We start from the raw sequence: 12,453 nt of genomic DNA on the forward strand, positions 1-12,453 counted from the left end.
GGAGGGGGGTTCATGTTTGGGAATGCATGTAAGAATTAAAGATCTTAAAATTATTTTAAAAAATAAAAATAAATAAAAAAGAAAGCAGGTTCATAGCTCAAACAGCTATAATGACTAGTGACTTTAAAGTAAAGTGTATCTCAACAGCTCTGGTCCAAATATGAATTAGATTAGGATGACCAGTACCAAAGTACAGGTTGTTTGTTAAGCATACTGAGATTTAAAAAAAAAACAAAAAACAAACTAATGCTTTTCTCTTATCAGTACTATAGAGGCATGACTATAATCTAATAGAATCTAAAACTTTGGGAGACATAATGGGTTTCATTTTAAAATAAATGAAAGGCTCAAATTAAACACTCAGTTAAAATGTATTTGTTTGACAGAAATCACCTCTAGAGGACAATTTATTCCTTAATGCTTGACATGAAATTCTCTTAATTGTGTTCAGGGGTGAACAGTTGGTCTGCCAGAACATTATTAAAAACATATGTTTGAATGAATAAATGAAAAAAAAAATTCTAACACTCCCCAAATGATGAAAACAGGTTTTATGTCTAGCCTCATGCTAAACATGTGGAATAGCGTGCCCCTTTGAAAAAGGGAACAGACTCTCATTCTTACTGTCACAAATTGGAAAATTGCTTTTACGTTAGATGGATGGCTGCGTTTACCATGTGGGAACAAATCCTCCAGGTCCTTGATCAATCACTTGTCCAAATAGGAAATTTATAATCCCTTTCCTCCTTCTCATGAGCGCTCCAAAACAAAAGATAGACTTTTTTGCAACAAATAGGTCTAACACACTGTGCCCTGATAGCTACTGTTCTGTGGTAAAAGGAAAGAACATTTACAGTAAGCAGGAGGTACCTTGGAGGACTGGAAAGTTTAGTATTAATGTTCAGGTTATTTTCCAGCAAAATAGATTCAGGCTCCTTATTATGATGAGAAATATGTAAGAGGAAAATTTAATAATGTATAATCAGACTCTCTGACTTAATACATACTTCCTCTTTATTTGTTTGTGTTCCAAATCCATCTTCAAAGAAATGGGAGTATTCTTGAAAGAAACTAAACAAACTCTAATAAAACAGTAAGACTATGAAGTTACCTGGGGATCTGACTAAACATAGAGGGTCTTTAAACAGCAAGAGAAAATGTGATTAAATTTTTTTGATCCAATGGTGTCTAGGGAAGTGCAGAGAATTAAGCAGTTTTATCCTTTCCAAAATGCATAAGTATCCTTACTATATAGAGAGGTCATATATTTTTTTCTTGAAGTTGAATTTCTTAATTTTGCGTTTTTAAAAATAAGAGGGTATTTTATATTAATGTATGGAATCTAGAAAGATGGTACTGATGATTTCATATGCATGAGTTAATACACAATATTTGGCTTTCTCTTTCTGACTTACTTCACTGTGTATAATAGGCTCTAGGTACATCTACTTCATTAGGGGCTGACTCAAATGTGTTGGTTTTTTGTTTTTTTTTTTTTAATCTAAGTAATATGAGGACATTTTAAAGAGATGGTTCCCAAGTACATGAAAAAGTTGGTCGTGGCTTGAAAAACTGGCAAGAGGCTTTAAATATTTTTATATCTTAAAGGGAGAGAGGAAAAAAAATAGTAAGTTTTCTAAAATAAATGCTCTGAGGAAAGGGAAGGCAGGGGTATCTGAGGTTAGACTTTTTAGATTCTGTAAGAGCCAAGGTGAGGGGGAGACCCTGGGCCTAGAGGCATAAAGAAGCCTGTCTAAAGTTTTGTTAAGCCAAGAGAAATGTCATCTTGGTCAATCTTAAAAGAAACATTTAATAAATAAAAATATCAATATCAAATCAAATGTGTAACCATCAGTAGATATAATGTGCCACGTTTTGTTACTGTCAAAGTTCATTTGTCAATTTCTCCCACAAAAAGCAGGTATTCTTTTCCCTTATGTTTATCTACCTTACTCTTGCTCTTTTGATGAGAAGCTAGCAATTGGCAAAAGTACACAGTCAAACCCAGCTGATGGCTTTTGCTTTTAAAATAGAGTTTTATTGGAGCACAGCCATGCCATTTTGTTTACTTAGTATCTACCCTGTTTCTGCACGAGGAATGCAAAAGTGAGCAGCTGTCACAGACACTGTAGGATGTACAGAACTGAAAATATTTACTCTCTGGCCTTTCACACCCATACAAAAAAACTGGCAACCTCTGCTTCAGAGTATTTCCAATGTAAGCAGAGACTTTGTCACACTGTCTTTTAAATATATTAAGATCCAAATTGACCTGCAAGTCACTAGATACCAAAAAGGCATTCAAAAATATTTTTATTGTTTACTTAAGTTAAAAAGGTAGTAGAAAAATAAAAGTGGTAAGTTGAACGATGGATGATTCTTCTCTTTTAAACTATCATACATTTATGTTTTTTCTCTGTAGTAACATGATGGTGCTTCTCAGAATATTACAAACATAGCAATGAAGAAATCTGACATCAACTCACAGAGATATTTGGAATAAATTAAACCTGATACTTTTCTTTACTGGCATTCTTTCCAAAAGATTTTTCTATGTTTTTGTTTTAAACATAGTTCTCTTGGCAGTGCAGTTCATTTACTTTAGACTATTAAATCATAGCTATATTTTAATTGAATTCAAATGTTACAGTAGCTGCTCTGATGAGTTCTTGCAGACACTGACATGGGACAGACTTCGTTGTGGCTGTCCAGTTTCAAAATAAGCTGCCTCAAAAGGAATAGCTCCTGGAGACTGGACCAAGATGGCAGAGGAGTAGGATATGGTGCTCACCTTCTCCCACAAATACATTCAAAAAAGTGAGAAAGAACTGGGATGGGACCTGTGCCCCTGTGAAAGAGGGAAAGCTTCCACATCCTGCGAAGTCCCCTCCCTGGTGGAAAGACTAGCCAGGAGAGAAGGGAAGCGTCAGAGCCTTTGAAGAGAGCAGAACTAGTTTATGGAGAGCATAGTGGAGAGAGACTTGCACAGATGGTAGATATCACTGCCCTGCACTCCCCAGCCTGAGATGCTCATCTGCTGGGATGGGTGGGGACTGGCAGCTGAGGCTTGAGTCTTGGAGGTCAGACCCTAGAAGACGACGGGGATTGGTGATGTGGATACAGCCTGAAGGGGCTAGGGTATGGTGCACCACAACCAAGGAAGTGGCATGCCAGAAGAAGCCAGAGCCCACCCAGACAGGCAAGGCACCACTGTTTGGAGGTGCACAAACATAGGAGCTTCCTTTTCTGGATGAGTGCTCTTAGGCAGCAGGGCACCACCTGCATGAGCTCCAGGGTCAAGCACAGCCACCACTGGCATTTCAGACTCCAGAGGCAGGTACTGGTGGTGGGTGCCAATCACTCTCTCCACCTTCCCAGGAGTACATGCAGGCCACGGACCTGCCCACCCCCTATCAACGGGATAATGGCCAGCACACACTGAGGAAAGAGACAGCAAGCATCCAAACCAAAACAGCACCCATGCCAAAAACAAATCCATACAAGCGACACAGTAATCTTTCCACATATAAATTGTCCTCCAAAACTACCATAGATAATTGTTTCTCTTAAACTCAGAAAGTAGAAGAAATATAAGCAAAATGAAGAAGTAGAAGAAACACTTCCAGTTAAAAGACCAAGAGAATTCCTCTCAAGGGGCAAACAGTGAAACAGACTTCTTCAATCTAATAGACACAGAGTTCAAAAGCAAGTAATGAAAATACTGAAGGAATTAAGAAAGGTTATTGACAGAAATGCAGATTGCTATAAAAAAGTAACTAGAAACTATAAGGAGGAGCCAAGAAAAGTTAGAAAATTCATTTGCCAAGATAAAAGCTGAGCTAAAGGTGATGAATAGCAAAATGAATAATGCAGAAAAAAGAATAGTGATACGGAAGACAGAATAATGGAAATTAGTCAATCAAAGCAGAAGACAGAGAACCATATAAAAAATAAAATGAAAACAATTTAAGAAATCAATAGGGTAATATAAAGCATGCCAATTTATACATAAGAGGGATTCCGAAGAAGAAAGAGAAAAAGGAAGTAAAAGGTATTTGAAGTAATTAAAGTTGAAAACTTCCCAACCTAAAGAAGGAAACAAATATCCAGGTATAGAAAGCATAGAAAGTCCTAAACAAAACTAACCCAAACAGAATTAACCCAAATAACCCTATATCAAACTATATTATAAGAAAAATGGTAAAGTTAAAGATGAAAAGAGTATTCTAAAGGCAGCAAGAGAAAAAGAGAGTGTTAATTAACAAGGGAACCCCCATAAGACTATCAGCTGATTTCTCTACAGAAACTCTGCAGGCTAGAAGAGAATGACAAAATATATTCAAAGTCTTGAAAGGAAAAAAATCTTCCACCTAGAATACTATACCCAGCATGATTATCATTTAGAATAGGAGAGAAAATAATTCCTCAGACAAGCAAAAACTAAAAGAATGCAGAAATACTATTAATAAACCTACCCTAAAAGAAATACTGAAAAGTCTTCTCTATGTAGAAAATTAGCAAGAAGGTATAGGATGGAGGAAATTATAAATAGAAATTGAGTAACTTAAATTAGCCAATATCCAGATTTAAGGGGGGGGGGGGGAACTATTGTGAAAACAAGGAACAGCAAAAGGATAAACATTAAGAAGTAAAAAAAAAACAAACAAACATCAAAATCATAAAATGTGTAGAAGGAGAGAAATAAACTGAAAAAAAAGTAGATTCTTTTTTCAGAATGTGTAAATTCCTCTTTTTTTTTTTTTTTTTAGAATGTGAGCCTACTATGTGACTCTCAGTCTAAACCAAACAGTTAGAGGAAGAGGCTGCATGCTCGTGCTCCATTGTGTTCAACTCTTTGCAACCCATGTACAGTAGCCCACCAGACTCCTCTGTCCACAGGATTTTTCAGGCAAGAATACTGGAGTGGGTTGTCATTTCCCTCCTTCTTGGGTCAGGAAGATCATGCCCCCTATGTCTCCTGCATTTGGCAGTGGAGTCTCTACCATAGTGCCACCTGGGTAGCCCAGGAAAGGGTTTGAACTCTTGTCTCCTGCATTGCAGGCAGATTCTTCACTGTCTGAGCTACCAAGGAAGCCACAGGAAGGGGTTAACATACTTATAAAGTAAGGCAACAAAAAAACTACACAAAAGATTCAAAAACCAAAAATAAAAGAAGAAAGCATAAAGTAAAAGGAAATCACCAAACTACAAAAAGAAAAAGAAACAGAATCAACTGGAAATGGCAATAAATACAGATGTATCAATAATTATCTTAAATGTAAGTGGACTGAAAGCTCCAATCAAAAGATACAAAGATGCAGATTGGATGAAAAAAAAAAAAAAACCAGAAAATAACCAAGAGCATATAATATGCTATCTACAAGACATGGACCTCAGGGCAAAGACATACATAGACTGGAAGTAAAAGGATGGAAAAAGATATTTCATGCAAATAGAAATGACAAGAAAGCAGCCACTGCAATACTCATTTCAGACAAAATAGACTTTAAAACAAAGGCCATAGAAAAAGATAAAGGAGAACACTATATAGTGATTAAAGGATCAATAGAAGAAGATTTTACATTGTCAATATATTTACACCTAATATAGGAGCACTCAAATACATAAAACAAATACTAATTGACATAAAGGGAGAAATTGATGGAAATACAATAATAGTAGAAGACTTTTAACACCCCACTCACACCTATGGACAGATCTTCTAGGCAGAAAGTCAATAAGGCACTGGAAATTTTAAGTGATACAACAGTTAGACTTGGCATTTTCAGGACATTACATCAGAAACAAAACAAAACAGAATATATACTCTTTCCAACTGTACATAGAACATTCTTTAGGACTGACTGCATTACTAGGGCATAAAACTAACCTCAACAAATTTAAGACTACAGGCACTCTTTCAAGAATATTCTCTGACCACAACAGCATGAAACTAGAAATCAACCATAGGAAAAGAAATGAGAAAAAAAAAAAAAAAGATTACGTGGAGTTTAAACAATATGCTGCTGAAAAACCAATGGGTCAATGAGGAAATAAAAGAGGAAATTTAAAAATACCTTGAGACAAATGACAGTGAAAATTCAACCATGCAAAATCTGGGATGCAGCAAAAGCAGAACTTACATGGAAGTCCATAGCAGTATAGGCCTTCCTCAAAAAAAAAAAAAAAAAAAAAAAAGAAAAATCTCAAATAAACAACCTAACCTACCTACTTACCACCTAAAAAAGTTGGAAAAAGAAGAACAAACAAAGCCTAAAGTCAGCAGAAGAAAGGAACTAATCAGGGAGGAAATAAAATATAGAGATTAAAAAAAAAAAAACCAGAAAAAAAATCAATAAAACCAAGAGCTGGTTCTTAGAAACAATAAACAAAATTAACAAACCTCTGGCCAGGCTCACCATGAAGACAAGAGAGAGAATCCAAATAAAGTAAGTAAGAAACAAAAAAGAAGAAAATTCAATCAATACTGAAGAAATACAAAATATCCTAAGAGAATACTATGAACAATTATATGCAAACAAATCTGACAACCTAGAAGAAATGGGCAACTTTCAAGAAACATACAGCTCACCGAAACTGAATCAGAAGAAACAGATCATCTGAACAGACCAATCATTAAAAATAAAATAGAATCTGTAAACACAGAAAAAACTTCCTACAAACAAAAGATGGTTTATGAGAATTCTACCAAGCAGACAAAGAACTTATACTGATTCTTCTAAACCTCTTACAAAAGGTTGAAAAGAAGGGAATACTCTCAAAGAAGCCTATGAAGACCCCCATCATGCTGATTCCCAAACCAGACAAAGATACCACCAGAAAATACAATTCCAGGCCAATATCTCTGAACACTATATGCATGAAAATTCTAAATAAATAAATAAATAAATAAATCAGCAAACCAAATTCAACACACAAAAAAGATTATACACCATGACCATCCCAAGTTCAAAAGAATGAGTCAACATGTACATGTCAATGTAATATATCATATTAAAAAGCAAAAGTCAAAACCCACATGATCATCTCAATATATTTAAAAAAATAAAAGTGACAAAATTCAGCATCCATTCATGATAGAAACTCCTACCACAGTGGGTGTAGAGGGAACATATCTCAACATAATAAAAGCCATTTATGACAAACCCACAGCCAATATAACACTCAATAGTTGAAAGTTGAAAACCTTCATGCTAAAATCTGGAACAGGCCAAGGATACCCACTCTCACCTCTTCTATTCAACATAATTCTGAAAGACCTAGTCACAGAAATCAGACAAGAAACATACATAAAATGTAACCAGATTGCAAGGAACAGGTAAAATTGTCACTATATTCAGATAACATGACACTATATACAGAAAACCCAAGGAGCGCACACAACAACTACCAGATCTAATAAATGAATTCTGCAGAGTAGTACTACACAAGATAAACATCAGAAATCAGTTGCATTTCTTTACACTAACAAGGAAATATGAGAAAGGGAATGTAAAAAAAAAAACACCCAAAAACAAGCCTTTGAAAATTGCACCCCAAAATAAAATATGTAGGAATAAACATGACCATGGAGGTGAAAGACTTACAAGCTGAGAACATTAAAACATTATTAAAGGGGAAAAAAAGAGGATTCAAAGAAATGGAAATATATCTCTTGCTCTTGGATTGAAAGAATTAATATTGTGAAAATGGCAATACCACCCAAAGCAATCTATAGATTAATGCCATCACTATCAAAATACCCATGATATTTTTCACAGAACTGGAATAAATTACTCAAAAATGTATATGGAACTATAAGAGACACAGAATTTCCAAAGCAATCGTAATTAAAAAAAAAAAAAAAGGAGGCATAACTCTTCTAGACTTCAGACAGTGCTACTAAGCCACAGTAATCAAATCAAAACAGTTTGGTATTAGTACAAAAACAGACATACGGATCAATGGGGAAAAAAAACCCAGAAATAAATAAACCCACACATATGTTCAATTTATTTTCAACAAAGGAGGAAAAAATATAAAACGGGAAAAAAGACAGTTTCTCACCACATCAAGTGGTGCTGGGAAAGTTGAACAGCTGCATGTAAATCAATGAGGTTAGAACACACCCTCATGCCATGCTCAAAAATAAACTCAAAATGGCTTAAAGGCAAACATAAGACATGACACCAAAAAACTTCTAGAAGGGAGCACAGGCAAAATATTCTCTGAGATAAACTGTACCATGTTTTCTTGGGTCAGTCTCCCAAGGCAATAGCAATAAAAACAAAAATAAATGAATGGGACCTAATTAAACTTATAAGCTTTCATGCAGCAAAGGAGATCATATAAAAAAATGAAAAGACAACCTATGGAATGGGAGAAAATATTTGCAAATGATGCAAGCAACAAGGGCTTAATCTACAAAATATACAACTGATATTGTACGTAGCTCATACAACATAACAAAAAAGAACACTCAATGGAAAAATGGGCAAAAGACCTTAGTAGACATTTTGCCAAAGAAGACATACAAATAGCTATTAGGCACATGAAAAGATGCTCAAAATTACTAATTTTTAGAGAAATGAAAATCAAAACTACAATGAAGTACCACTTCACACCATTCAGAATGGCCATCATTAAGATTTATGGATAACAAATGTTGGAGAGAGCATGGAGAATATGGAACTTGCCTACACTGTTGGTGGGCATATAAGTTGGCATAGTTACTATAAGAAACAGTATAGAAGCTCTTCAGAAAATAAAAGTTATAAATTACCATATGATCCAACAGTTCTACACCCAGGAATATACGCAGACAAAACTACAATTCACAAAGGATCCCTATATTTATAGCAGTCATATTTACAATAGCTAAGGCTGGAAGAAGCACAAGCTGAAATCAAGATTGCCAGGAGAAATATCAATAACCTCAGATATGCAGATGACACCATCTTTATGGCAGAAAGTGAAGAGGAACTAAAGAAAGTGGAGAGTGAAAAAGTTGGCTTAAGGCTCAACATTCAGAAAACAAAGATCATAGCATCCAGTCCCATCACTTCATGGGAAATAGATGGAGAAACAGTGGAAACAGTGTCAGACGTTATTTTGGGGGCTCCAAAATCACTGCAGATGGTGATTGCAGCCATGAAATTAAAAGATGCTTACTCCTTGGAAGAAAAGTTATTACCAACCTATATAGCATATTGAAAAGCAGAAACATTACTTTGTCAACAAAGTCCGTCTAGTCAAGGCTATGGTTTTTCCAGTGGGCATGTATGGATATGAGAGTTGGACTGTGAAGAAAGCTGAGTGCCAAAGAATTGATGCTTTTGAACTGCGGTGTTGGAGAAGACTCTTGAGAGTCCCTTGGACTGCAAGGAGTTTCAACCAGTCCATTCTAAAGAAGATCAGCCCTGGGATTTTTTTTGGAAGGAATGATGCTAAAGCTGAAATTCCAGTACTTTGGACACCTCATGCGAAGAGTTGAGTCATTGGAAAAGACTCTGATGCTGGGAGGGATTGGGGGCAGGAGGAGAAGGGGACGACAGAGGATGAGATGGCTGGATGGCATCACCAACTCGATGGACATGAGTTTGAGTCCGGGAGATGGTGATGGACAGGGAGGCCTGGCATGCCACGATTCATGGGGTCGCAAAGAGTCAGACACGACTGAGCGACTGAACTGAACTGAAGACATAAAAACAACTTAAATGTCCATCAACAGACGAATGGGTAAAGAAGATGTAGTACATATATACAATGGAATACTAAAAAAGAATGAAATAATGCCATTTACAGCAACATGGACGCCACTAGAGATGATCATCCTAAGTGAAGTCACAAATGAAAAGCCAAATACCATATGATATCACTTATATTTTGAATCTAAAATATGGCACAAATGAACCTATCTACCAAACAGAAACACACTCTCATAGAAAACAGGCTTGTAATTACCAAAGGAGAGAGGGAGAGGGATGAACTGGGAGTTTGGGTTAGTAGAAACAGACTATCACAGAATGGATAAAGAACAAGGTCCTACTGTGTAGCACAGGGAACTATATCCAATCTTCTTGGATAAACCATACTGGAAAAGAGTATTTTTTAAATGTTTACATGTGTATTACTGACTGGATGGGAAAAAAAAAAAAAACTTTGCCAGAGAGTAAATATTAGCTTAACATTGTAAACCAACTATACTTCAAATAAAAGAAAAAAAGAATTGAGTTCCCTATCACTGCAGGTGAGCAAACAAAGAAATGATGACAACCAGTAAGGGATGCAGAAAGTTTCCTGATTCAGAGAGGGATTCAATAGGTTGACCCCTAAGTACTTTTCATGCCTAAAAATCTATAAGCTTTTGATATTTAGCACTAGGACATTCTATAAACTGAAAAAGCATACACTATCAGAAAGTTTTAAAAAATTATTCTTATATGATGTTCTAGAAATATGACTGTGCATTAAATTCTATGAGCAATAAACCTTGAAGATTTAATATGAAAGAACAGTCCTTTTATATATGTATGTGTGTGTGTGCGTGTGTGTATGTACGCACACACACATGCACATGCTATGTCACTTCAGTCATGTCTGACTCTTTGCGACCCAGTGGACTGACCCCACCCAGGCCCTCTGTCCACAGAATTCTCTAGGCAAGAATACTGGAGCGGTTTCTGTGCCTTCCTCCAGGGGATCTTCTCAACTCAGGAAACGAACCCATGTCTCCTGCAACTCCTGCATTACAGGATATTTACCGAAGCCCTATATATACATATATATAAATAGTTTACATATTATATATGGTTTATATATGAACAAAATGCACTTATAAACTTAGACTAGGTTTCAAAAGTTAACTCTAGACAAGCAATAATTCAATTTTAAATTGTTACTGAAACTCATTAAAGGGTGTATGTCTGTATGGATCACTTTTAAAGGACCTTATTTACTGTAGTGTTTGGGTTAACAAAATTAGCAGCACTGAAATAAATACAGGGAGGGAGGATATAATCTAAAGTTAGGGTTAAGACACCATAATGACTTTAGAAGTGTTTGTGATATTAAACAGCTTTGTAACCTTGCACAACACATTTTAATCATCAGGCTCTAGTTTTCTCAAATATCAAATAAGGCTATGGTTCTCAAACTTTAGAGTACATGAGAACCACTTGTTGGGCATATTAAAAAGTTTCTGATTCAGAAGATATGACGTAGGGTAGAAAATTTACACTTCTAAGTTCCCAGATGCTGCTAATTTAGTCAAGCAACAGCACATGGGATGCTGCTAATTTAGTCGAGGAACAGCATATGGGAATGGAATAAGAATGGAAAAGATGATGGTAGTTACCAAATCCTTAATACTTCATAGCTGCAACAGAGAGGGTAGCCAGCATCTAATAAATTACATCCAAACTGTAATTATCTATTAAATTAAAAATTCATTTGATTTGAAGAAAGAATTCCCCTTTGGATTTCAACAGAGATTTCTGAACATGCAAAGATTCTGTAGTACTTACGTCATAGCTTGATAAATGGATTCAATCCCATAACGCATGGCAAATTCATCAACTATTTCTTGAGAGGCGTCATCAAAGAAAACCTTCCAGGCTTCATCCCCTTTGACCTCTGGGATTTTCACTACACCATTAGCTTTCACTTCAGTCAAGTAATGGAACAAATTCTAAAAGTAAGTGTTTTTCAAATGTTCAGTTTTCTCAAACTAGGCCTGACATATTTAACTATAACTTTCAGTAAATTATACTTATATTGTAATTGCATCTAATGTTTCATCAGAATCTATAAACAATAGCAATATCTCAGATTTTCATTTTACTGAATCTCATTATAATGCAAATTCTGATTTTGTTTCTGTTTAGGTCTATACAGAATCAATGATTTAAATGTTTCAGATACAGTGTATCATTTTAGAAGGAAGTAAATGGTTTTGTAAGTAAACATTTCTACATGCTAGCACAGATTTTACATTCATGGGCTCGGAGTAAATTAAAAAGCTCTGGATGAATAATGTGTTTTGACTATCTTAATACAAAATCTAGATATGCAAATAAAACTAAAGCACTTCGGCTGCAAAATGGTACAAGTCCTGACAATGAATTCAGGCTGAAAATAAGTATTTTCACAATTTTGTAATAAAAAAATTACTACATACAATTCCTTTTTCGTTTAAGAAGTTTAGAAACTGCTTCAGCACTTTCTGAAGTGGATTTCAGTTCTTTTAGGTTCTTGGACCCACAGAAAAGACTCTGAAAAGCAAAGCATGATGCTATTCCTGTCATTCCAAATCTCTGTCCACATTTTATGGCCAGAGTTGGCTCCCTATCCTGCCAATTCAAGAGATTTATTGCTGTTGGTCTAAAAACTGAACCACTTTTCTTTTTTTTTTTTAATAATTTTATTTTTAATTAAAGTATGTTTCCTTTACAA

At 35.4% G+C, this 12,453-nt stretch overlaps 1 protein-coding gene across 1 annotated transcript in view; it reads right to left on the reverse strand.

Annotated features, from left to right (window-relative positions):
- UNC13C (unc-13 homolog C) overlaps positions 1-12,453 on the reverse strand; it is a 706,632-nt gene that overhangs the window by 325,082 nt on the left and 369,097 nt on the right. Inside the window, exon 15 of the mRNA XM_060417920.1 lies at positions 11,526-11,689. Within this exon, the coding sequence (XP_060273903.1) occupies positions 11,526-11,689 (164 nt within the window). The remainder of the gene's footprint in view (positions 1-11,525; positions 11,690-12,453) is intronic.

This window comes from Ovis aries, chromosome 7, assembly GCF_016772045.2.
Source record: "Ovis aries strain OAR_USU_Benz2616 breed Rambouillet chromosome 7, ARS-UI_Ramb_v3.0, whole genome shotgun sequence".
NCBI classification, from domain to species: domain Eukaryota; kingdom Metazoa; phylum Chordata; class Mammalia; order Artiodactyla; family Bovidae; genus Ovis; species Ovis aries.